Here is a 27,900-nt window from a genome sequence, read left to right on the forward strand (position 1 = left end):
CTGTAATTTCACTGAATGATTTCTTGAATTCAAATAAGAACTGGTTTGTATGTTCAAAAATTATTTACCTTTGACTTAGGAAATAGATTTCTTGGTATAGGTTTGCTGGGATCCACATGGTAAAAATTGTCTGTGAGTGGAATAGCAATTCCCATATTAGATGGAGGCCTGTAGTTTATCTGTAAGTGATTAAGCAAAGAAAACATGTAATTTATAATTATTTACTAAGTCTTTAACTTTAAAATCTTGGTTTTCCAGAAAAGCATTCAAAGCAAATATTTCATTTTTAGTTCCAGGCATTCAAGTAAATTTCTATTCTCCTTGCACTCCCTACACCTTATTTTTCTGGGATTTCAACAACCTTAGCCCACAGCGATATAATTGTTTGGAACTTGTAAATAAGTGAAAAAAATTTTTAGTATGTAAAATAGCTACCATAAAGTAAATGCGAGAAAGTTTCAATACCTTATAAAAAGTCTTAGTGGTGTATTTAGTAAATAAATCTTCAAGTTCAGTCAGTTGCTTTTTTTGACACAGAGAAAATCATAAGTAATAAGTTCATCAGCAAAGAATAATAATACACATTTTTTAAAGTGTCACAGATTCTGACAAGGCAGAAATTAAAACTGTAACTACATCGAAATGGAACCAGTAAGATGGAACTAGGACAGGTCAACAGAATGGCCAATAACTGTATATAGCACAAAATCCCCAAGATTATGCCACCATAATATAGCATAAAATAATTTTTAAGATGGTGAGACTGAGTTACCAGGAAAAGTCATTATTTCAGGAAGTGTTAGCATTTTAGAAATTAATAATTGTCACATCCTCAAGATGACAGGAAGATTGAACCATAACTGGAGTGTTTTGTGCATCTCAGGAAAGAAATGCTAAGATGGGATGGCCAGCCAACCACACAAAAGTAATATATCACAGGTAACCTTAAAACAATCTGCTTAGGTTTCTTACCGGTAAGGTTTTGATCATATTAAAACCCTGACTGTCTTTGTGAACACCGCTAATCCAGTCTTCTAGTGGGATGAGTTTACTAGGAATGTGATGCATAGATTTGAGATAACTACAGCTGTTTTTCAATGTTGGCACGACTGTCGTGACAAAGCACTCAGTAGATGCTCCCCAGACAACTAATGCCAATGAGGTTGAACCCTGAGAACATCCAAAGAAATGAAGGTTATTGAAAGTAACTGTTAAATTACTATTTCAATTTCCTTGCTGGTTATGGGTGTAGTGATCCAAAGGGGCACCAGCACCCCAATGTCAATGTCTATAGCAGTAATGTCCACAATAGCCAAACTATGGAAAGAATCTAGATGTCCATCAACAGATGAATGGATAAAGAAGATGTGGTATATCTATACAATGGAATATTACTCAGCCATCAGAAAGGATGAAATCTTACCATTTACATCGACATGGATGGAACTGGAGGGTATTATGCTGAGTGAAATAAGTCAATCAGAGAAAGACAATTACCACATAGTTTCACTTAAATGAGAACTATAAGAAACAACGCAGAGGAAGGGGATTAAGCCTCACATCAGGCTCTGCACTCAGTGGGGAGTCTGCTTGTCCCTCTCCATCTCCCTCTGGCCATCCCCTCACTCATGCTCTCTCTGTGTCTCTCTCAAAACAAATAAATAAAAAAATTTTTTTAAATGTAGAAATACTAATAACTGTGATGATGTTGTAGACTCTGGTACATCTATCCCCCCATACTCTGTAGCCATTAAAAATGGTATATTTTAAAAAATTTTTACCAAAACACATTGAACCAGAATCTATGCAGGATTCTACTATTAAAGGAAATGTGGCTGGGGGTGGGAGAGGCACAAATTAAGTAAGAGACAAGGAAACAAACATAAGAATCCAAAATGTTAGACAATCTATAACACAGCTGATCTGATTTCTACAATTCAATGGCAAATGAAGAAAATGGACTAGTATCTAAGACACTTAAGAGAAAATAATCACATACCATGTGAATCTTGTTTGGCTCCCAATTCAAACAAAACAACCATAAAAATATCTTTGAGAAAATTGGGGAATTTGATTATGGACTAGGTTTTGTAGGATACCAAAAAAAAAAAAAAAAAAGAAAAAGGAGTTTTAGGAACAACAATGGCATGATAATGGTTATATGAGAGATAATGCACATATTTTTTAGAGATGTGTATTGAGCCATATAAAGAGTGAAATGACATGATGCTTGCTTTCATTCTAAAATATCTCAGACTATAAAACAAAAACCAAAATGTTGGGGGGAGGATGATAAAACACAAGTAGCAAAATCTTGACTACCGTTTGAGTACTAGGTATATGGAAACTCTACTTTGGTCTATATCTGGAAGTCTTCATGATAAAGACAATTTTGGGATATGCAGAAAAAATATTTAGTGACTCAAAAGGATTAAATCATATAGTTAAGTGGAAGGGGAAAAAATGTTTAAAGTGTATGTACAACGCTCTCCCAGTTTTAGGGAAAAAAGAAAAGAAAAATACTGTCAGTTCATAGTGATTGAGCCTTTTCCATGTGCCAGACATTTATTTTTTTTAAAGATTTTATTTATTTATTTGATAGAGAGACACACAGAGGAGGGAACACAAGCAGGGGGAGTGGGAGAGGGAGAAGCAGGCTTCTCACGGAGCAGGGAGCCCGATGGGGGGCTCAATCCCAGGACCCTGGGATCATGACCTGAGCCGAAGGCAGACAGTTAACGACTGAGCCACCCAGGCGCCCCTCCACGTGCCAGACATTTAGACGCCCTACTTGAATGATCACGTTGAATTCTCAGAAACTACCCTGTGAGGCAGGTATTGTCATTATCATCTCCAATTCATAGATGAGGAAACTTAACCATAGTAAAGTGACCTTCCCAAGTTCACAGACGGCACCAAAAGTGAGATCTATACCAGGCAGTCTTATCCAAAGCTCATTCATTCTATAATGCTAAGGTTTTATTTATTTATTTGTCAGAGAGAGAAAGAGAGCACAAGCAAGGGGAGCTGCAGGCAGAGGGAGAAGCAGACTCCCTGCTGAGCAGGGAGCCTGATGCGGGACTCAATCCCAGGACCTCAGGATCATGACCTGAGCCGAAGGCAGACGCTTAACTGACTGAGCCACCCAGGCATCCCTCGTAATGTTTTACTGCCTTTTTGTAATTGCCCAAATGTTAAAAGTGCTTAGTCATTCTTGAGAGGTAGGATTATGTGTAATTTTCCCTTCTTTCTCTTGGCTTATATTGTAAGTTTTCCATAATTAACAGACTTTTTTGTAATTAAAGAAAATCTTACTTGACGTAAAGCTTTGCTAGCTGCAGAAATTTTCATTACGTAACTATCAGTATCATCAAAAGAGCCTTCAGCTTTAACTTCCAACAAATTTGCATTTCCAACAATGACTTTCAGTAGTGGTATTTCGAGTGTTCGAACACCTATGGAAACAAGGCTAAAGGTTAAAATTAAATCATAGTGTGTCAGTTATACTAAAAACATCTGGAAACTAAAAAAGAAAAATAATTAAATCATGAAAATTTTAAACAATTTCATAATGTCTAGCTAATCAGGATTCTAGAACAGCTACAGACTCTATTATGAACGCTTCATAATGGCTACAAATATAGTTAGGAATTTATATGGAGTTAACTTTGATGGCTCTTGGAAAAATTTAACTTCACAAATATTTTCTCACAGATATATTGCTCCCTTCCATTTCTCATTCTTCAGCCAAGGTCTCAAATGCATGAAAAGGTCACTTGGACTGTACTGGTCACACTGAGCTGGATGGCTTAGTGAAGAAACTGAAGGATGCATGCTCAACTTCAAGAGCCATCAGCCCATGGTTGCCAAGACAAAATGAGGCAGGTAACATGACCTGGCATCAGGCCTATTTCTGCCTGCGGGCCACCTGCTTGCAATCGCTCCATACTGAGAAATTTACTAGAAAAAGAGATTTGACAGACTATGTAGTCTATCTGCCATCTTTACTAATCAGTAAATCAGGGCTGAGAAGTAGGAAATGATTTGCCTGAAGTCTCATCTGCAACCGTTTCCCTTAAACCAAAGTGAGCTGGTTAGTGCTTCCTAAACAGCCACTGGGTATTACTGTTAGAATGCAGATTCTGATTTACCAGGGTCTGCAGAGGGGACTGAGTTTGTACATCCTCTACATTAGCTGTATTCAGGTATAACTGATGAAGAAAATTGTATATATTTAAAGTGTATAACGTGATGATTTCATATATATAGATATCATATATATATTCATTTATATATATATATACACACACACACACACACTGTGAAATGAATATCACAATTAAATTAACACATCCACCACCTCATAGTTACTTTGTATGTGTAGTGAGAACATATAAGATCTACTCTCTTAGCAGTATTATTATTATGATTTTTTTTTGAAAGCGGGCAGAGAGGAGAGAGGGGGAAAGGGAGAGAGAGAGAATCTTAAGCAAGCTCCACGTCCAGCACAGAGCCTGAAGCGGGTCCCAATCTCATGACCCTCTATCTCAGGACCCTGAGATCAGGACCTGAGCCAAAATCAGAAGTTGGATGCTTAACTGCCTGAGCCACTCAGGCACCTCCAATACAGTATTATTAACTATAGGTCCCATGGCATATGTTACATCCCCAGAACTTACTCATTTTACAATGAGAAGTTTGTATCCACTCACCAACATCTGTACATTTTTTTCTACTCCCTAACCCCTGGCAACCAGCATTTATTCTACTCTCTATTTCTGTGAGTTAGACTTTTAAAAATTAGATTCCACGTCTGAGTGAGATAATATAGTACTTATCTATCTCTATGTGGCTTATTTCATTTAGCATATCCTCCAGATTCATCCATGTTACTGCAAATGGCAGAATTTCCTTCTTTTTATGGCTTAATAATTAGCCATCTCTCTCTCTCTCACACACACACACACACACACACACACACACACACACGTTTTCTTTATCCATTCTTCCATCAACCGACACTTAGGTTGTTTCTGTATCTTGGCTATTATAACCTGCAATGAACATGGGAGTGCAGATACCTCTTTGAGAAACTGATTTTGTTTCCTTCAGATATATAACCAGAAGTGGGATTTCTGGATCATATGGTAGTTCTATTTTTAATTTTTTGAGGAACTTCCATACTGTTTTCCATAGTGGCTGCCCCAGTTTTCATTTCCTCCAATGGTGCATGAGGGTTCCCTTTTTGTCTACATCCTCACCAATGCTTGTCATCTCTTGTCTTTTTGAAACTAGTCATTCTAACAGGTTTGAGGTGATATCTGTGGTTTTGATTTGCATTTTCCTCATGATTTGTGATGTTGAACACTTTCTCCTATATTTGTTGGCCATGCATATGTCTTCTTTGAAAAATGTCTATTCAGGTTCTTTGCCCGTTTTTTAATTGCATTATTTGTGGGGTTTTGTTTGTTTTTTGCTATTGAGATGCATGAGTTCCTTATACATTTTAGATATTAACCTCTTATCGGATATATGGTTTGCCCATATTTTCTCCCACTCCATAAGCTGTCTTTTCATTTTGCTGGTTTCCTTTGCTGTGCAGAAGCTTTTTAGTTTGATGTAGTCCTACTTATTTACTTCTGTTTTTGTTGCCTTTGATTTTTGTGTCATATCCAGAAAAGTCAGTGCCAAGACCAAAGTCAAGGATCTTTTCCCCTATGTTTTCTTCTAGGAGTTCTATGGTTTTAGGTCTTACATTTAAGCCTTTAATCCATTCCATTAATTTTTGTGAGGGGTGTAAGATAAGGGTTCAGTTTCATTCTTTTGGATGTGATTATCCAGTTTTCCCTACATCATTATTGAAGAGACTATCTTTTTCCCCACTGTGTGTTCTTGGCTCCTTGTCAAATATTAATTAACCATATATGTGTGGGTTTATTTCTGGGCTCTCTATTTTACTCCATTGGGCTATGGTTTTTATGCCAGTACCATAATGTTTTGATTAATATAGTGTTGTAATATAGTTTGAAATCAGGGAGTATGATGCCTCCAGTTTTGTTCTTCCTAAAGACTGCTTTAGCTATTCAGGGTTTTTAATGTGATATATGATATTAACATAATGAAGGGTAAAAATCATTGATCATCTACATCACAATAGATGTAGAAAAAGCATTCGACAACATTCAACATCCATTCATGATAAAAACTCTCGACAAATTAGGTATAGAAGGAATGTATCTCAACACAATAAAGGTCATATATGACAAGACCGTAGCTAACTTCATACTCCTATGTCATCATACTCATCATACTCAAAGCTTAAAACTTTGCCTCTAAGATCAGGAACAAGACAAGGATGCCTACTCTTGCTAATTCTGTTCAACATGGTACTGGAAGTCCTACCCAGAACAATTAGGCAAGAAAAAGAAATACAGTGCATCCAAATCAGAAAGGAAGAAGTAAAATTGCTTCTGTTTGCAGATAACAGGATCTTATATAGAGATAAGTAAAGTTGCAGGATTCAGAATCAAAATACAAAAATCAGTTGTGTTTCTATATACTAACAATGAACTATCCAAAAGAGAAATTAAGAAAACAATCTCATTTACAATAGCATCAAAAAGAATAAAATACATAGGAATAAATTTAACCAAAGAGGTAAAAGACCTGTACACTGAAAACTATGAGTTTCAGTGAAAGAAATTGAAGAAGATACAAATAAATGGAAAGATATCCTGTGTTCATATATTGCAAGAATACTGTTAAAATGTTCATACCTACAGACTCAATGCAATCCATATCAATATTCCAATAGGGTTTTTCAAAGAAATAGAAAAAACAGCCCTAAAATTTGTGTGGAACCACAAAAGATTCTACACTTCTAACAAGCAGCTAGGTGCTGCTGATGTGGTTGGTCTAGGCACCCACACTTTGAGTAGCATGCACTAGGCTTTTCTTCACAAAGAGGCAATTGAGTTGATTTGATTATTACTATTTGTTTCCATCAAACTGAATGAGTAAAACTGTACCATTCAACAATGAATTTGGTATATTTTAAAGCTGAAATATTTAGAACACTGTGGGACTTATACCAGAATATGAAGAGATAACAAAGGAACAGAGTTTTAACAATCCAGAATGGTGAAGATGATAGGTAAATTGTTTACTGTATTCTGAAACCAGTTAAGAAAGATCACACTATTCAAGAAGTGATATTGGAACAACTAGCTAACCACCTACAATATACCAAAGCAAAATCTACATAAATTAAAGACTTAGATGGAAAGTTAAAACTATAAAATTAAAACTCCAAAATTACTTGAAGGAAATATGGACAATTAGTCATCTAATCAATGAGAAAGGATTCTAAGAGTTTCAAGAGGAAGTTTCTTTTTTTTTTTTTTACCGGTATTTAAGTCCACAATCTTGATTGAAACAAAGAGTTGTCCTCCAATTTTTTTTTTTTTTGGTAATTTTCACTTGTATAAATTGTATTTGATTCTGTTTTTCAAATGAGCCTTTTTAAAAAAAATCGTGTTTTGCCGTTTCATTATGATTCAAAGATCTTCTTTTGTCTCTTTAAGAGTTTTACATATAGTTGGTTTATAGTGTCTTTCTGATTTTTCTATTGTCTCAAGTCCTTGGAGATTAAAGATCAAGTTCTTGGGGTGCCTTGATGGCTGTCAGTCAAGCAGCTGACTCTTGATCTCAGGTCTTGATTTCAGGGTCATGAGTTCAAGCCCTGCATTGGGCTCCAGGCTGGGTGTGGAGCCTACTTTATAAGTAAGTAAGTAAGTAAGTAAGTAAAATGAAAATAAAAATCAAGTTCTCTTTCTTATGTTAGGTCATTTCATTACATAGTTTTAAAATGTTTTCCTCAATTCATGTTCCATGGAGATTGATTTTTCCATGGAAGTCTATGTTCCCTGGATTATGGAAATATTCCTACCAAGGGTTTTATGCTTGTCTAAGCTGGAGCCCATGTGTTATAATTATTTCTCAGCTTGGGATTCCTACAACTAGTGTGTTTGTCTCTAGGGGTTACACAGCCTTGGACTTTGGGGTTTTCACAGGAGATCCTTTTTTTCCACTTTGAGTCTCATGGAGATGATAATCCCCTGAACTCCCTCTTTGGATTGGTAGAGTTTTCATAATCCCCCTTTCATGATTTAAGCTCCCAGCTTTACTTAATGGTTTTGGTTCCAGCCTTCTACCACAAAGTATATTCTGCCAATGCCTGGGCATTAAAATCCATCCCTTTGTCTATATGGCCCATACTTGAGCCTCACACCTTTCAGGGTGCCACAAAGTAGCTAATTTCTTTGGCTTTGAGTTCCCTCTTCATTTCTGGTGACAGGATTTTCTTCTCTTTCCCTCCCTTCCCTCCATCTTTCCCTTCTCTCTTTCTAGCTCAGTTATTTACCAAAATTTTTGTTTTACTTTTCCAGTGTGCCATTTCTCCAACATCTTTAGTAAGTTTAATGTTACTTTTGCAATAAATAAATGCCATGGAAAAATGGAGAAAATAGAATACTATTTAAAAGCTATTTTTTGGCTTAAAATAAATACTTGAAATAACTACAACAATATCAAAGGAACGAAAGAGTTTTCTTTTCAGAGGACAGTAAAAATCTAAACTAAAATCCTGTGTAAACTTGGACTGCTAACTTAACCTCATTTTTCTCATTTGTAAATGAGGATTAAAATCTAGCCTTTTAGAGTTGCTATAAGTATTAAATTAAAAATACATAAAAATAATTTAGTACAGAGCCTCACACATAGTAAGTGTTCAATAATTAGAAGCTAATACTGTTATTAACAGAATGCCAGCTACTATGTAAGCCAAAGATAATGGAAATATCAAAGAGTATATTTTACATTCAAGAAAAACAACATCTCCTTTTGATGTTTCCCAGTAAAAATAAACTTACCTTTTGTATTAGGTATGACCTTAACTTCTAAAGTACGAGATTTCCCCAGATCAATGTATTTCAGGATATTGAGGGATAGGGAATGATCATGTTGAAACCAATAATTACATGGTTTTGCATATATAGACCACATTCGTCCATTCCTGTGCCCCAAGTTGTATAAGAACCAGGAGTCTTTTGGGAAGGTCATATTGTTGCGTACACTTTCAGGCATGGTAGCAACAGCTAAAGCATTCTTAGCATCTAAAACGCTTATGATCAGGAAGCTGCTGTAACCAGGAATCACCACAGTCTTCTCTATATCCAGATCTTGAAATGAGGCATTAGTACCCGGAGCTAAAACAGGAATAATTTATTATAAAATAAAATAGCCAATGTTCTTCAAGCATACTGGTGGACATAACTGATGAAAACATTATTTGAGTTTTTAAACTATGGTCTTAACCAGAGAACACAGTGGCCAGATATGAGGTTAGAATTCAAATTATTTTGTAGAAAGTATATCACAAATATGCCAAGCACAAACCTATACTTAAACCTTTACTATGAAACTAGTTCTATAAAATCCTCAGCAGAAAAAAAAAAAAAAAACACCCATGTAGGGCTAAGTAATTATAAGAAAGCTGACTTCTCTACTTTAGAACTGCCAAGAGCCTTAATAACTTAGAATCTTTATTGTGATTCTACAAGAGAAGGATAATATAGCCAGTGTTTCCCCAGGATATTTATTGATAGATGAATAATTGATTGTTTAGGAAGAGCATTAAGACTTAAAAGAAACTAGACTTTAGGGCAGGACCGTGAGAAACATTCCCACATAAGAGGATGTGAGAGGAGCCGCAAGAGGGCTGTTTCAAGGAAGGGGAGGTCGCCATAGTCAAATGTCTTTGATAGGTCAGGAAATATACCACCACACCAATGTTCTCCTCATTCTGAAAAAATCAATAGAAGTAGTCAGAAGAGACCATCATAGTTCCCTTTATTGTATATGCATGATCTAATTCCTCCCACTCTATTATTTTTCTTATGTATTGGAGAGAGAGAGAGAGAAAGAGAGAGTGAGGGGAGAGACAGAGTAGGAGGAAGAGAGAGAATCCCAAGCAGACTCTTCACTGAGCGTGGAGCTGGACACAGGGCTCAATCCCAGGACCCTGAGTCCATGACCTGAGCAGGAACCAAGAGTTGGATGCTTAACCGACTGAGCCATCCAGCCGCCCCATTATTTCTCCCACTTTATACAAACCAACAAAAATCCTTTCCCACATTCCCTCCAACTGCCACATAATCTCTCCTTCCCTTATAGCAAAATCCCCCCCCCCAAAGAGTTGCTTTCATTCACTGTCTTCAATTCCTCTCTGTTTAGAGAAATTCAATTCCTACTGTTTAGAACCTAATCCAATCAGACTTTTTGTCTACACTACTCCACCCAACAAAAGATTTTGTCAAGGTTACCAATGACTTGCCCACAGATCTGCTGGTTGGTTTTCCTTCCTCATCTGACCTGACCTACTGGTTCCCTCCTTCTTGAAAGACTTTCCTCACACTTTCTCTTAATTCTTCTCTGAGCAGACCATCCACTCTCCTGTCCTGTGGGAGAAATTATGGGGCGGCTGGATGGCTCAGTCGGTTAAGCATCCAGCTCTTGGTTTCTGCTCAGGTCACAAATTCAGGTCCTGGGATTGAGTCCTGTGTCCCCCGTCTTCCTAAACACTAACTGTTGCAATGCCAAGGATTGCAACTTTGGCCTTTTCCTTTCCATATTTGTACTCATCTTCCAGGTGATGTCATCTTGTCTCATAGCATCAACTATCATACATGTACTGACTGCTCAAATTTCTCTCTCCAGTCCAGATGCCTTCCCTGAACTCCAGGTTTGTCTTACTAAATATGAACCTCATTTCTCCACTTGGATGAGTAACAGTTATCTTAAATTTAATATAATCTCTCACCTGATTACTGCAATCACGAAATTGATTTCTTTGCTTTCCTTCTTGACTTCTATCACCTGCCCAGCCCATTCTCAACACAGGAACCAAAGTGATCTTGTTAAAACCTAAGGCCAATCATGTTACCTTCTGCTTGAATGCTTCCAATGGCTTCCCATTTACTCACAATAAAAGCCAAATCCTTACAATAAACGATACTAATGTTGAATTTATATCTATTGTATATAATCCTTCAAATAGAAATATCCTACCTAATATTTTTTTTAACATTCTATTTTTTTTAAAGATTTTATTTATTTATTTAATTGACAGAGAGAGAGAGAGAGACAGCGAGAGAGGGAACACAAGCAGGGGGAGTGGGAGAGGGAGAAGCAGGCTTCCGGCCCAGCAGGGAGCCCGACGCAGGGCTCGATCCCAGGACCCTGGGATCATGACCTGAGCCAAAGGCAGTCGCTTAACCAACTGAGCCACCCAGCCGCCCCCCTACATAATTATTTTAATATGTAGGGCAAAATCTACATGGACTTCGTATTTTTTTTTTTTTTGGACTTCCTATTTTCTTTCACTTCTCCTTAATACTGTTTAAGACAAAATAACATTATAGGAATAAATGACAGGCACTACTATTGATGAAATATTAATGAAGTTATAGCTAGATTTTATTATATTAGAAATTAAAAATTCCTCCAGGAACCTAAGTGTATGTAGATTTCAGCAGCTTGCCAATTGGACTAAATTTTGAAATCTACTGTTCTTCTATAAATGAGCATGAACAATCTTCCCAAAAGATAATTCATTTTTTTCTAGCTATCAGAGATGTACTACATTATTACACTTACTTTGTGATTGAAGAGTAAGTTTATAGAAGACATTTCCAGTTCGATTAATGGAAAGGGAACTAGACAAACAAGGGCTCGTATTCACTTCTTCTATTCCAAAAGGGTCTATCACTTCCGCAATAACAGAGGACAAAAATCCATCAGGAGTGCTATGTTGTAATACCTTTCTTATGTAAGCTGTTCCAGTTTTCCTAAAAACCAAACCAACAAACATCAAGCCATCTGGATAAAACAGTGGTTTAAATGAATAAGCTTGTGAACACATGATTTACAAATATACCACAAACAGCCAACAAATGAATAATTGGTCAACATTTGTTCAACCTCACTAGCAATCAGTGAAATGCCGGCTATAGCCACTGGATACAATTTCCCGCCCATCAAATTAACAAAGATTTTTAACTGACAGGGTTCAGGAGCAGCAAGGATTGAGTGGAGATAGGCACTCATCCACTACTGATGGACCATAAATTGGTACAAGCTTCCCAGAAAGCAAACTGACATTATGTAGTAAGAGCTCTAGCATTATATTTTTTCCCCTCTGATTCCGTAAGTCTACTGATAGGGCTCTATCCTAATGCAATAACTTGAAACACAGAAAAAAAAAAAAAAAAAGCTTTTCATACATGAGATGTTCATCATGGCATTATGATAAAAATTAAAAATAAATGACAACAATAGGAAAATTAAGTAAATGATAATACATTATCTACTTAGAACAAATGCAACTATTAAAATCATATTTAGAAAGTGTTTTTAATTACATAAGGAAAGTGGTCATATTATAACGTCTAAATGAAAGAAGCAATGTGAAAAATGCTAATTAAAAAATTAAAAATGCATATTTAAGAGGTTAATTGGTAATTCATCAAAATATTAACAGTTGTGATTTTAATTCGCTTCCTCATGTTTATCTGATTTTTTTTTTAAGATTTTTAATTTATTTGACAGAACAAGTAGGCAGAGCGGCAGGCAGAGGGAGAGGGACAAGCAGACTCCATGTTGAGTGCGGAGCCCGATGTGGGGCTGGATCCCAGGACCGTGAGATCATGACCTGAGCCAAATCAAGAGTTAGTCACTTAACCCACTGAGCCACCCAGATACGCCCATGTTTATCTGACTTTTAAGAAATTTGTACAATGAGTAAGTACAAGGAAAAAAATCTGTTTTTAAAATGTTAACTTGGGATATCCACATGCAAAAAAAATAAATAAACAAACCTAAACAGAGACCTTACACCCTTCACAAAAATTAGCTCAAAATGGATCACAGACTTAAATATAAAATGCAAAACTATGAAGCTCGTACAAGATTAACACAGGAGAAAACCTACATGACCTTGGTCATGGGAATGACTTTTTAGATACAACACCGAAGGCACGATCCATGAAAGAAAAAAACTTGATAAGCCATACTTTATTGAAATTAAAAACTTCTCCTCTGTGAAAAACACTATCAATAGCATTAGAAGACAAGCCACATATTGGGGGGTGGAGGCACGGATATTTGCAAAAGACACATGTGATAAAGGACTGTTACCCAAAATAAACTGTAGAGCAGGAAAAAAGCCTTTTTTTTCTCTACCTCCCTAGATTCTGCACTTGGGGCCCTGGAAGTTAAACTGACAAAAGACAGATTACAAGAGGAAAACAAATAGAGTTTATTAACCTGTGTGTCACGTTCACACACGAGAGACATGTCAGTGACGAGGAACTCAAGGGGATGGGTAGAACCTGGGGTTTACAAAGCATTTTAACAAAGAACAGTAAATTTCTAGAGCAGTGACAAGACAAAGGAAAAAGGGTTGAGGCTTTCAGGAGTGCCAAACTGTGGAAAAGTTAATATACGAGGGACACTAATGAAAGCGAAGTCTTGCTTAGTAAGATTTGTTATGTAGATGCCACTCAGGTCTCTGGGCTGATAGAATCTCTGGAGATTAGGGATCATCTTGCCTTTCCTAGGAGGGAGAGGAAGGGCAGAGATTTTTTTTTTCTTTCTTTTTTATTAAAGATTTCTTTATTTATTTTAGAGATAGAGCTTGAGCATGAGCAGGGGGAGGGGCAGAGGCAGAGGGTGAGAGGGAATCTCAAGCAGACTTTGTGAAAAGTAAATAAAAACAGAAGGGCAAAAATACAAAATGCTGACAACACGAAATGTCTACAAGGATGCGGAGCAACAGGAACTCTCATTCGTTGCTGGTGGGAAGGCCAAACGGTACAGCCACCTTGCAAGACAGTTCGGCAGTTTCTTATAGAACTAAAAATGTTCTTACCATGCTCTACAGTTTATTTTGGGTAACAGTCCTCTATCACATGTGTCTTTCGCAAATATCCGTGCCTCCACCCCCCAATATGTGGCTTGTCTTCTAATTGCTACAACTATTTGTGGAAGAAACGAGTGAAGGGCTCCCCCTGATCCAAACGCCTGACTCTCTAGAACCTGCCTTGGCCTGTTGCTGACTTCGGGATTTGGGGTCCCCAACCATTGACCTGCCCGGTTGACGTCTGGCTTGTCTCCAGTTCTCTGACCCTGGCTCTGTGCTCCCCTTTCCTGACTTGGAGATGCCCATTCCCTAGTTTCTGCCCAAGTAGGGCCAAGTTACGGAGTCTGATCACAGATTGTGCTGTTCCGGTTTGCAAATGCAAGTACCTCGCTTTTCCAAAGTTCACCTCACCCCACTTCACTTGGACAAAAGACCTACGTTAGCACTTGTTTTTGCTAACTGAAAGAAATCTGAAGAGAATTTTCCCTTTTACGAGAAAACGCCAAAAGTAAAAACAGCATCCAGCTTTTGTTTTGCAGCGAGCAGATCTGTTATAGGGGCCCCGCCCAGCCTCTTCCCTGCAAACGCCCCGCAGCATCTCAGCGTCAAGCCGCCAGAGCGCTGACCTGGGTGAGCACCTGTGCCTTATCCCCACTTATTTTGTGCATCTGTTAGCAGGATGTGTCCTAAGGTATCAGAAAAAGCCTAATAGAGGGTATTTTGTGGGGTCTGGGAATACTCAGAAATTTTTCCATATAAGTTAAGGGTAATTGCTTCTTTGCTTTACTCCAGTTCGACTTGTGAAAAGTTTCATAGGCATGCTCTACTTTCAGATAGTGAGGGAAACTTGATTTGGATGCTTAAGAGAATGATCATATGCTTTTAAAAATAATCAGGGTGTAAAAAATTAATATTAACATTGAGATTATATTAATCATGTTAATCTTTTAAAAAGTGATTCTATATGGTTTTTAAAAAAGACTTTATTTATTTATTTGAGAGAGAGAGAGAGAGCGCGCACAAACAGGCAGAGCAACAGGCAGAGGGAGAAGGAGACTCCCCGCTGAGCAGGGAGCCCGATGCAGGAGTTGATCCCAGGACCCTGGGATCATGACCTGAGCCGAAGGCAGATGCTTAACCTACTGAGCCACCCAGGCACCCCAATTCTATGTTTTCTACAAGGACATACCTACAGAAACTAAGTGGCTTGGAATGTCACCCATACAAAAACCACTGAAAATAAAATATAGTTTTAGAGATTACAGGTACTTTTCTTCAACACAGAAAGCTTTATAATCCTTGTAGAAAAAATAAATAAAACCTACATCAGCACTTTTTCTATCATATCTGATTTCAGTCTTCACCTCCACTTCTGTGTGAGCTGTTCCACGATACATGGAATTGTTGGCTATGGGACAAGGTGCATACTGACAGCCCAGTACAAATATAATAAACAGATATCAACCTGGTAGAACAGGACCCACTGTGTTTGGAATAGGGTGAGTTTAGGGGTGCCTGGGTGGCTCATTCAGTTAAGTGTCCAGCTCTTGATTTCAGCTCAGGCCATGATCTCAGGGTTGTGAGATCGAGTCCTGTGTCCGACTCCGCGCTCAGCTAGTAGTCGCTTAAGATTCTACCTCTGCCCCTTTCCCCCCTTAAAAAAAAAAAAGAAAAAGGTGAATTTCTGGTCATCCGAAATTGTTCCTTTTCTGGTTGTTAGATATTTCGGGAGTCGTAAAATTCATAATGTTCTTCAAAGAAAGTTTTCAGACCTTAAAGGTAGCTTTAAGGGTCAGTGGCTCTTGCTGATACCTTAGAAGCAAGCATTGCTCGGAATACCTCATACCTGGCCATGCAGTATTTCATGCAAGATAGCCTTCACTCTGTTAGATGTGTCTGTCTTTAGGACATGTGACAATGGCCATGTGTGTGAACCCTGTGGACAGTGTCCAGTGAAGCCCAGAACATATTTGAGACTCAAGATGACACAGCACATTTCCTGATAGTGCCAACATAATCAGCCCCGTGTTTCTAAGCTTGGGGCATCATTCAAAGCACCTTGGAGTCTATACGTGTATTTGGCCTTCTGAGGTATCAAAAAAAGACGTACTCTATTTCACCAAGAAAACTACTCAAAGAAGTTGCCTCAAAATTTAGAGTTTAGTAACCAGTGGGCAATCTAAATAAATGGGAGGCAAATCAGTAACTACCTGGAGTGTATCACTTTTCCCAAGTGCATGTTGCTGAATTTCTTGGTGTATGTATTTCCTTGAGGTTCATTTGCAGGCACATACGCATAAAAGATCATTTCTTTTAAGGTGACGAACTGTGGTGCAAGGGCAGTTTCAAAGCCCATATCAGGAGCCTGGAGAAGGAAAAGAACAAAAAACACTGCATTTATACTACTTTATACTTCAATTAGGGCAAAATGCAAATATCAGATTGGTTTCCAGTGCATGTCACAACAGTACTGTTTTGCTTATCAGTAAGAGTAATATTTCAACATGTTCTGTTCCTATATCCATGTGTGTGCAAGGGATAATGCATTTTTCCGTTAAGGAGGCAAAGAAATTCTGGGGAGTAAGGTTCAGTTTTAGGGTTCCTGTGCCCTTGGTAGAAGCCTGGAGTGCAAGGGTGCGTGGAAGCATGTCTTCCATTGTGTAGGAGGGGTTTGGAGGTGCAGATTTTAGAGCTCAGTTCTTACTGGAGTTTTTTTTGGTTGTTTTTTTAAGGAAGGGGCTGTGACATATGTCTCCTGACTTGAAAGTGGCTGCCAATTCTCCTTGCCTTGGGATGGTCCCCGAAGTTCCCAAAGCTGGACAGAATCAGGATCAGAGAAGGATGTGTTGAAAAGATCATCCCGAAGGGGATGTTGGGGTTGACCTGGTGGCCATGACATGAGTAGGTGGTAGATAGTGCAGACTGATTGGGGGCACAGCCATTCAATGGTGCCTCCAAGACCCATTTTCAGTCATGCCTTGTCCCCTGGGCTCTTGAGAAGAGGAAAGAGTGGGAAACAGAGGCGAGGAGAACTGGCGTGAGACTGAATCGATGTCCCAAGGCTCTTTGAAGAGCCTCTTGAAAAGGCTGAATGTGCTTTAGAATTCCCAATGCCATTCTAGCCTGGGAGTGACAAGAACATCCCACAAAAAGTGTATACAAGTCCAGCAAAAGGCCACACACGGACAAAAGCACAGGCCTTGGGACCTGCTGTCCGGGTAGATGCTTGATCCAATAACTACCCAGTGGTGTGTATAATTTGGGCTAACTTATTTAGCCTTGCTGTGCCTCGTTTTCCTCATCAGTAAAATGAAGATAAATAGTTGTTATAAAGATTTAAGAATGCACAACAGCGCCTGGCACATAGAGCCAAATAATGGCTAGTGATTATTTTTATCCAAAGAGGATGCATGCAGGGGCGCCTGGGTGGCTCAGTTGGTTAAGTAACTGCCTTCGGCTCAGGTCATGATCCTGGAGTCCCAGGATCAAGTCCCTCATCAGGCTCCCTGCTCAGCAGGGAGTCTGCTTCTCCCTCTGACCCCACCCCCGTGTGCTCTCTCTCTCTCTCATTCTCTCTCTCAAATACATAAATAAAATCTTTAAAAAAAAAAAACAAAAAACAAAGAGGATGCATGCATAGTTAGTTTTGGGGATTGGGAAGCGAACTCATCTTGAGGCTAAAAAATCCCAACTGGCTTTTAATAATTTAAACTTTCACATAAGAGAACTAAGACATTTTCTACAAGTTGTGTAGTGAAAAACGTAGGTTTCTGCTTTTTTTTGATAACTCCCACCCTCCCGCTCACGTCCTTTGATTTGTGTCTCCGCAGAGCCCACGTAACAGAGGGCAAATACACGGCAAGTCACGTGGCTGCACTGGACGGTCACGGGGGGGTCACGTGGCCTCACTGGACGGTCACGGGGAGTCACGTGGCCTCACTGGACGGTCACGGGGGAGTCACGTGGCTCCACTGGACGGTCACGGGGCGGGGGAGTCACGTGGCCTCACTGGACAGTCACGGGGGGAGTCACGTGGCCGCACTGGACGGTCACGGGGACGTGCCCACCTCACTCTGCGTTTCTCAGACGAGAGTGAAAACACGATCTTTTCAACTCCGGTCTTGGCCTGGTTAATTCGGAATGATCTATTAAAACTAGAGCCAGCCTTTATTCTCTTTCCTTTAGGACAAAGGGAGGGTTTTATTAAGCCCCAGTTTAAAACAAAAAATCTGATTCTTTGCTGACATACTGAGGAAAGTCCATTTTCGCGACTGTGTGCCCAGTGATGAGTTCTTAGGCAGATGTACCTTCACAAGTGGCACATTATACATTAAAATTATTAGAAAAACCTGTGTGTATTCTCACCTAGGAAGAAGATAATATCTCCTTTCTATATCGGCATTAGAAAAGGAAAAAATGAAGGGGCAGGGTGAATACAAAAGAGGAAGGGTAAACCAGTGGGAAAAAGGTAACTCGTGTTTCTTGGTCGACCTTGGGAGGTAGAAAAATCAAACCTACCATGAACCTGGGTTGGAAGTAATAGGTCTAAGTAATAGCTTAGAATATCTAATGGTGTTGCTGTGAAGATATTTGTAGGGACATATTCTGGGTGGAGTTAAATCTATAGAACCCTGTATGGAACTGGGAAGAAGGTTTTGGAGATGTTCTCTGGTATATGGAGGTTTCTCCTATAGTCAAACGGAGCAAAATGCATTGATAAGAGTTTGTCCCAAGCAAAACACCTTCTCCTTTCCCCATAATTCTGTGTGTAGAGTGTGGCATCTATTCTTAAAACAAGGCAAACAGTCTCAATGCATTATATCACTAACCTGTCCAAAAATACCTTTAGAATTCCCAAAGGTTCTGAGTGACACATCAGCTTCAAAATGGTCTGGAGTCAGTTTATGTATAAAGCCCATGTGGTCGTAGTACAACGTGAAAATCTTATCGGAAATAGATCCAATTTTACTATATCTTGTTAATCCTATTAGGAAAGAAACAGAAGTTTCTCGATACAGTACAACTAGAGAACTTTCAATACCATACCTTGGGGGGGGAAAAAACCCTTCACTTAAACTAAGGGGTGGGAGTAGGGCTTCGAGACTCCAGAATTAGTAAAACACATATTAGTCTTTGTTAAGTCCCTGGGAAGTCCTTTCCAGGCTGCATCTCATTACAGAATCTGTTTGCTAAGAGGTGAAGGACCGAGGCGGACGAGGTAGAAGCCTAGAGAAGGAGAGGTGAGCGCCCTCTGGTGGCGGTTCCTCTTCCTGATCCAGGAAACCGGACACCTGCATAGGTAGGAGGCCGTAAGAAAATAACCCCCAGAGACGCAAGGAGAATTATCCGCAGAGACCATTAGGTCATTAGCTATCCTAGGATAAATATGTTGAGCCAGATTTGGTGTTCTGTTTCTCTCATGCCTTAGGGCAACATGTTAAGCAGGACTGGCAGTAATCTGGTAGTCCATACAACAAGCACGCACCGAACCAGACACTGGTCCAGAGAGAGAGCCACCTCCCCTGACTGGAGCCAGAGAAAAAGCTCACGTCTTGAGATGCAAAAGGCTGATTTCCACACCCCCACCCCAATTTGGCCAGACTCTCCTGGTCCATTCTTCTGTCCCTGACCCCTGAACGTTGGAGCACCCTAGGACTCAATTTTTCGATCTCTTCTCTCACGATCTCTGGAGATCTCACCCATTTTTATGTGAATGATTCGCAAATTTAAACCTCCTGTCTCATCCAGATTTGCATATCCAGCCTCCTGCTGACAGCTCCAGATCCATGGCTGTCAGGCATCTCACAGCAAACTCATCCCAGACTGAGTTGCCAATCCCCAGGCAAACTCCTCCACCCTAGTCTTCCTCTTCTCCATCACAGCAATTGCCATTTTTCCTGTTGCTCAGTCCAAAACCTTGGTGTCATTCTTAACTCCCCTCTTCCTCTCACACCCTACATCTGATCCATCAGCAAATCCTACTGACTCCCCCCTCAAGATAGAGAACCCAACTTCTTCTCACCACTTCCTCCTGTCACCCTGCACAAGCCAGTATGATATGGGAAGAGGTTTATTATGAGGAATTAGCTCATGCAAGCATGGAGGCTGAGAAGTCCTGTGATCTGCTGTCTATAAGCCCGAGAACTGGGGGACTGGCTGGTGGGAACTCCCAGTCTGAGGACAAAGACATGAGAACCGAGAACCAGAAAGACGACTGGTTTAAGTCCCAGTCCAAAGACAGGAGAAGACTGATGTCCCAGCTCACAAGCAGGCAGGAGGCAAACAGGGTGAATTCCACTTTCCTTTACCCTTTCGTTCTACTCAGGCCCTCGACAAATTGGATGATGCTCACCCACAGTGGGAGGGCAGTCTGCTTTACAGAGCCCATTGATTAAAATGCTAATCTCATCTGGACACAGACACATTCAGAAATCATGTTTCCTCTGGGTACCCCTTGGCCCAGTCAAGTTGACTCATAAAATGAACCATTACAATTGCTGTGGTTCAATATGCCATAGTTCATCTGTAAACATACAATACACTTCTTTCACATTTTAACTTTTATAATTGCTGTGTCTTGCAATCATTGTCCACCAGGTGGCAGCCACGCTACAGTGGTCAATTTGCTACGCTTGCGTGACTTGGTATCAGCTCTGTATTGTCTGTCACTTGGAGTTTCCTGAAACACTAGTATAATAAATGTTGAATTTTATTGATGTTTAAAATGCCTTCAAAAATATTATAATTTGGGACGCCCTGGGTGGCTCAGTCCGTTAAGCGTCTGCCTTCGGCTCAGGTCATGATCCCGGGGTCCTGGGATCGGGTCCCGCATCCGGCTCCCTGCTCAGTGGGGAGCCCGCTTCTCCCTCTGCCTGTCATTCCCTCTGCTTGTGCTCTCTCTCTGACAAATAAATAAATAAAATCTTTTAAAAAATATTATAATTTGGCGTTGAAACAAACTTACTGTCGGTGCAGTAAGAGGAAAACAAAGCAGGGCATATATATATATATCAATAAAGCAAATGACACTGGAAGAATTACTGCGATCTCACATTTCCTTGTACAACCACAACCAAGTGTTTTCTAGGACCTAAGAAAGGAAGAAACTCACAAGTAGACGAAATTGCATTATCTTTTGCTAGTGAAATACACTCAAAATGATCGCCTTATCCCACACCAAGCAATGCAATTGTAGGCAGGGGAAATAATGTCAGAGTAATCCACCCATCACTCAGGATCACTGTTAAAACGCTGTGTTAAAGTTTAATTGGAAGTTTTTCTTTGTGTTAATAGAACAAAGTCATCTTAAAATCAATGAATCTCAGATTTGGTTAAATAGAGGTTTTACAACATTCTTCTGTTGGCTTTGCATATGAATAACTGGTTGAGTTGGTTCCAAATTCTTAGGTAATATTATTTTTCTCTGAAGGTTCTGAGAAGAATATGTGCTTGCTATTCATTGTCGTGGCAGCAAAATCCAAGACTGGCTTGTTTTTTTGTGCCTTTAAAATTGATTTACACTTTCTATTTCAAATAATTCAGATGTGTTTTTTGCTTTTAGTTTAAAAAATAACATAATATTATTGTCAATTTTTGTTTCCTTTATTTTTTTCTATTTTCAGTATTTATTCATTCACCCATCCAGCCATTCATATCAGAGGGAATGTGCTAGGAACTGTAGATGGATGAACAGCCACCACCTCTGCTCATCACTGGAAATTCCTCCAACTTGCAGTTTCTCAATCTTTAGCATCTATATTTATCATTGGAGATTCTTTCCACTTATTTATTCATTACACATGTGGACGTGTTTCTTATATCTATGATATGTAATAGTTTATCACTTATATGGACAATTTAGTTCCATTTTCTTTGGTGTTATTTTCACTGTTTCCAAAGTAATCTTGCTTCTTTTTGTTTCACAATATGTGCTATTTATTCTCTATTTGCCTGTTCCTCCAGATCCATCCCCAGACTTTCTTTTCTCTGCCTGCTACACTGGAAGGCTGACCCCTATGAATTGTATTATTTGTGCTGTGTTTCCAGATGCCTTCTGGTTGGATTTGACCAATGAAAGGCACTAGGAGGAGGTAAGAACAAGGGAAGGAGAGAAAAGTCTAGGTAGTTCTTCCTGCCTTTCTCCCTACTTTAGTGATGCAGTTCTGACACTAGCTTTGAGCCTCCTACGCTATACCTCTTGCAGGGTGGCCCCTGTTCCATTCCAGCTTCAACTGGGCTTAGGTGATGCTATTACCTATCTACTATCTTCTGTCTGTCTGTCTATCTGTCTATCTATCTATCTATCCATCTATCACCTATTTATTAGCATTATCCCTTAAATCAAAGGGACTGTAATGGTTTTCTTCCATTGCTAATCTCTGGTTATTTTAAGATCATTGTTGGTTCCTTTAACTTGGTCCACTGCTCTGCAAATAGTCCCCTTATAAAGGCTCTCCAGGTGAAACACTTGAGTGGAATTATGTTTCCTGCCAGGACTATAAGTGACACAGATTTTTACTAGAAGTATCCCTGGAAGATAGAATATCGAGCCTGGATTCTAGGACTGAGTTGCTCACATATTTAAGGAATACACAGATGACCTCTTTGCCTGGTAGCTACTGTGAACTGGTAATCCACAGCAAGCAAGGGCATCACAATTATTCAGATTATTACTGGTGCAGCATGAGATGGTATGTCTGTGGAGGGCAACACTTTAGATGATCTAATAGGGTGGCTGTACATGACAACAATGACAGTTATGGTTTTTACAAAGACCGTCAGGTGGTATGACTTGTATGGATATATTAAAGAGCTTACCAAAAAAACCCACTACTCATGACCTTGAATTATCAACTCAAGGTCACAGTAGAAAATCTGCCAGCTATATAGGGAGAAAAGAACCCTCACTTCATACCACACACAAAAATAGAAATTTCACACAGACCTATATAACAAATCTAAAAACAAGCTTCTAGAAGAAAACAGGAAAATGCCTTCATAACTTTGGGATAGCCAGGACTTCTCAAATAGGATATAAAAGAAGCACTAGCCATACAAGCAAAGATTGACAGAATGAACTTTTAAAAATTAATAGTTTTGCCCCTCACAGGACACCATAAAGAGAATAGAAAAGACAGAGTATTGGTTGGGCAAAGATGTTTGCAAGTTATGTTTCTAAAAGAAGACTCATGTCCATAATACATTAAAAACTCATAGAAATCAATAAAAAAGTCATTCCATTAAAAACTTGATTAAAAAGAGACTTGAAATAATTTACCAAAAAAAAGATGAAAATCGACCAACGAATGTATGAAAATGTGCTCAACATCATTACTCATGCAAACTAAATCTGCAGTGGGTACAATTACATGCTCATCACAACGGCTTACTATTTATTTTTTTTTAATTTAATTATGTTATGTTAGTCACCATACAATAAATGGTTTACTATTTAAAAGAGTAACAATATGAGGGCGCCTGGGTGGCTCAGTCGTTAAGCGCTTGCCTTCGGCTCAGGTCATGGTCCCAGGGTCCTGGGATTGAGCCCCACACTGGGCTCCCTGCTCTGCAGGAAGCCTGCTTCTCCCTTTCCCACTCCCCCTGCTTGTGTTCCCTCTCTTGCTGTGTCTCTCTGTCAAATAAATAAATAAAAATCTTTTAAAAAATAAATAAATAAAAGATGAACAATATGAAGTGCTGGTGAGAAGGTGGAGCAACTGGAATTCCTTCATATTGCTGGTAGGGCAGTCATTTGATATAGTCACTTTGGGAAAATGCTGACAGTACTTAATATTTTTTTCCACAAAAAACTAAACAAACATATACTTTATGATGCAGCGGTTCTATTCCTAAGTATATACCAAACAGAAGTGAAAGCTCTGTCCAGCAAAAGACTAATACAAAAATGTCCATGGCTTCTCTATGGTAAGCCCCAAATAGAAACAATTCAAATACCTACTAGGAGTGGAATAGATAAATATAGTATTCAGACCATGCAAGGCTACACAGCAGTGAAAAAGAACAAATTGCTAACACATGCATCAATATGGAGGAATCTCACAGTTATAATGTTGACTGAAAAAAAAGTCAGACACAAAAGAATATGTATACTGCATAATTGTATTTATGTGAGGTTCAAAACCAGATAAAACTAATCTATGGTATTAGAAGTCAGAATAATGGCTACCCTTGGAAGTATACTGATGGGAAAGTAGCATGAGGGAGCTTTCTGGAATACTGCAAGTGTTCCATACCTCACTCTACTTTCCAACCCCTCCTAATATTACTCATAGTCATTTTTGTTTGTTTTGTAATCATATGATGGCTGATCATTAGATTCTTAAATGCTACTGCACAACCATTGTCTTAAGTATTCCAGCAAATACACCAAAAGATTAACCTGATACTAATAGAAATTGAATAAAGGTTTTGTTGACAGAATAGAGAATACATAAACACAGTGGTGAAGATCTGGGGAAACAGAGTAAGAATTTGGTGTTTTCTTCTTATCCTTGAACAAGGAAGGACCAATGAGAAGATTTTATGATGATAACACTGAATTCTGCTGGTGGGTGCCAAGGACACAATACTGAGGTCAAGGAAACCTTGCTTTTTGAAGTCATATCAGAAACCTTTAGAAAGCGTGTTTAAAATCATATCAGAGACCAGAAGAAACTAGTTTGAAGCTAAACAGTCAAGAATGCTGACATATTAAAAACAACAACAACAACAACAACAACAACAACCAAAACCCAGCCTCACTCTTGTCTTGAAAACAATGTTTTTCATACTCTGGTTAGACTTAATCAGATAGCTCCAAGTTTAGCCCAAATTCCAAATTTACCCAATAATCTACAAAAGTGCTACTTGAGCATTGTTTGGAGAGACCGTATTTCTGAAGGTAGATCTCCTTGCCTATTAAGTTCCTGAATTTGAGCTTTATTTCTTTACACAATTGATAGCTTCATTGTATTATGAATACCTAACAAAACGGACCAAAAAAATATGTATGAAAACTTTCATCCTCTTTGAAGAAACATAGGAGTAAATTTTCACGACCTTGGATTAGGCAATGAATGGTTCCTTAGATAGGACACCAAAAGTATAAACAACAAAAGGAAAAATAAATTGGACTTCATCAAAATTAAAAATGTTTGTGCATCAAAAAGCACCATCCAGCAAGTCAAAAAGATAACCCACAATGAAAGAAAATACATCCAAATCATATATATGATAAGGGACTAATATCCAAAATATATAAAATACTCTTACAACTCAACAATAAAAAGACAACCCAGTTTTAAAATGGGCATCGGATTTGAACAGACATTTCTCCAAAGAAGATGTGCAAATGGCCACTAACATGGAAAGTTGCTCAACATCATGAGTCCTTAGTAAAATGCAAATCAAAACCACAATGAGATACAATTTCTTATCCACTCAGGTAACCAAAATAAAAAAAGACAGACAATAACAAGTGTTGGTGAGGATGTGGAAAAATAATGCTCCTGTGTTGCTGGTGGGAATGTAAAATGGTATGCCACAGTTTGGCAGTTCCTCAAAATGTTAAACACAGAGGTACCATGTGACCCAGCAGTTAAGACTCCTATGTATATACCCAAGGGAACTGAAAGCATATTGCTACACAAAAATTTGAACATAAGTTGTTCATAAAACCATTATTCATAAGAGCTAAAAACTGTTTAAATGTCGCCCATCAACCCAAATGTCCTAATAAACGAAATGTGCCATATCCATAAATTGGAATGTTATTCAACCACAAAAAGGAATGAAGTACTGATACCTGCTACAACATGGATAAAACTTGAAGACATGCTAAGTGAAATAAGCCAGTCACAAAAGGACAAAAAATGTATGATTCCACTTATATGAGGTTCCTAGAATAGTCAAATTCATAGGGACAAAAGTAGTTGTGAGGGGCTTGGGGGAAGGAAGAATGGGGAGTTATTGTTTAGTGGGTACAGAATTTTAGTTTGGGAAGATGGGAAAGAGGGATGTGGATGGTGGTGGTTGCACAACAATGTGTGTGCACTTGATGCCACTGAACTATACACTTAAACATGGTTAAAGTGCTAAATTTTGTGCTTAGGTATATTTTAGCACAAAATTAAGTAGCAAAAAACAAAACCAAAATCACCAGCAACAATCAAAAAAGAAAAAAAGAACAATATGCCAAAACACACAAAAGAAAGCACTAAGGAAAGAAAGAGAAAATTTTGATGTAACAGGTCACACTACTCTACACCTAGCCCTCTGAGGTCATAATAAGAGAAGGAAGCTAAATCGACAAAATCCTGAGGACTCTCAGTAGTATGCTCCTAACAAGAGAGAAGTTGGCAATGGATAAGATGGTACTCAAAGGAAAAGAAATCAAGCCCTCTTGAGTGTAGCCAGGTCTATCACCTTCCAAGGCACTGTACTGAGAGAACAGGTTCAAGTGCTACCTTGAGGAGGGGAAGCAAACAGGTCTCAAGAATAATCCACCTACAATACATTAGAGCAAATAGAAGGTCTGACCAGTGCTGCACACACTGTAATGATGAACTAGAGAAAAAGAAAGGAAGAGCAGGGATAGAAAGAAGACCTGAAGAAGGAAAACGGGTAAAGAGGTAGGTGGGGGAATAGCAGAGGGGAAGGGGAAAGAAAAGGCAAGGAAGGTACTCATAGCATAAAAATATATAAAGAATCCAGTGGAGACAAAGCCTATCCCAAGAGGAGGTAAATTTTCCCCCATATTTTGCATCAAAGGACCTTAATAAATTAATAGATTCAATAAAACAAGATCTCAAAGACCTAATAATTGAATAACAAAATAAAATGAGAACGCAGATCATAGAGATACAGACATAAATGGAGAACCATGTTCTTTTATCATTCTAGGCTCCAAGACTGATTAACAAAATTCAACCAAATTGGAAAAGATTGGGCACCTGCCAAGAAGGTCAATCAATATGAGTGGTTCCTTTTACTGCACAAATAAATTGAGAGAAGCTATATAGCCTTGATCAATGAAATCACAAAATTAAAGTAGACGGAGAGCCATATATCATTTATACAACGCCACCTCTTACAAGTCATGTGATTTTAGTTGCATCAATTTAATTTGTAAAAGTAGGCTAATATTAGCAATGTCCACAATAGCCAAACTGTGGAAAGAGCCAAGATGTCCATCAACAGATGAATGGATAAAGAAGATGTGGTATGTATATATATATATATATATATATATATATATATATATATATGATGGAATATTATGCAGCCATCAAAAGGAATGAGATCTTGCCATTTGCAACGACGTGGGTGGAACTGGAGGGTGTTATGCTGAGCGAAATAAGTCAATCAGAGAAAGACATGTATCATATGACCTCACTGATATGAGGAATTCTTAATCTCAGGAAACAAACTGAGGGTTGCTGGAGTGGTGGGGGGTGGGAGGGATGGGGTGACTGGGTGATAGACACTGGGGAGGGTATGTGCTATGGTGAGCGCTGTGAATTGTGTAAGACTGTTGAATCACAGATCTGTACCTCTGAAACAAATAATGCAATATATGTTAAGAAAAAAAAAAAAGAAGATAGCAGGAGGGGAGGAACGAAGCGGGGGAAATCAGAGAGGGAGACGAACCATGAGAGACGATGGACTCTGAGAAACAAACTGAGGGTTCTAGAGGGGAGGGGGGTGGGGGGGATGGGTTGGCCTGGTGATGGGTATTAAAGAGGGCATGTTCTGCATGGAGCACTGGGTGTTATGCACAAACAATGAATCATGGAACACTACATCAAAAACTAATGATGTAATGTATGGTGATTAACATAACAATAAAAAAATTTTTTAAAAAGTAGGCTAATATTACCTACTTCAGCCAGTGCTGTGAATATTAAACAAGATGGTATTTGTAA

General features: G+C 38.8%; 1 protein-coding gene across 1 annotated transcript in view; it reads right to left on the reverse strand.

Moving 5' to 3' along the window:
- Positions 1-27,900, reverse strand: part of CATSPERB (catsper channel auxiliary subunit beta) — a 95,405-nt gene that overhangs the window by 16,659 nt on the left and 50,846 nt on the right. Inside the window, exons 15-21 of the mRNA XM_036097514.2 lie at positions 18,808-18,962; positions 16,189-16,343; positions 11,716-11,906; positions 8,931-9,266; positions 3,316-3,455; positions 973-1,170; positions 69-179 (exon numbers count right to left, since the gene is read on the reverse strand). Coding sequence (XP_035953407.2) covers positions 69-179; positions 973-1,170; positions 3,316-3,455; positions 8,931-9,266; positions 11,716-11,906; positions 16,189-16,343; positions 18,808-18,962 — 1,286 coding nt within the window. The remainder of the gene's footprint in view (positions 1-68; positions 180-972; positions 1,171-3,315; positions 3,456-8,930; positions 9,267-11,715; positions 11,907-16,188; positions 16,344-18,807; positions 18,963-27,900) is intronic.

This window comes from Halichoerus grypus, chromosome 8 (genome assembly GCF_964656455.1).
Source record: "Halichoerus grypus chromosome 8, mHalGry1.hap1.1, whole genome shotgun sequence".
NCBI lineage: Eukaryota > Metazoa > Chordata > Mammalia > Carnivora > Phocidae > Halichoerus > Halichoerus grypus.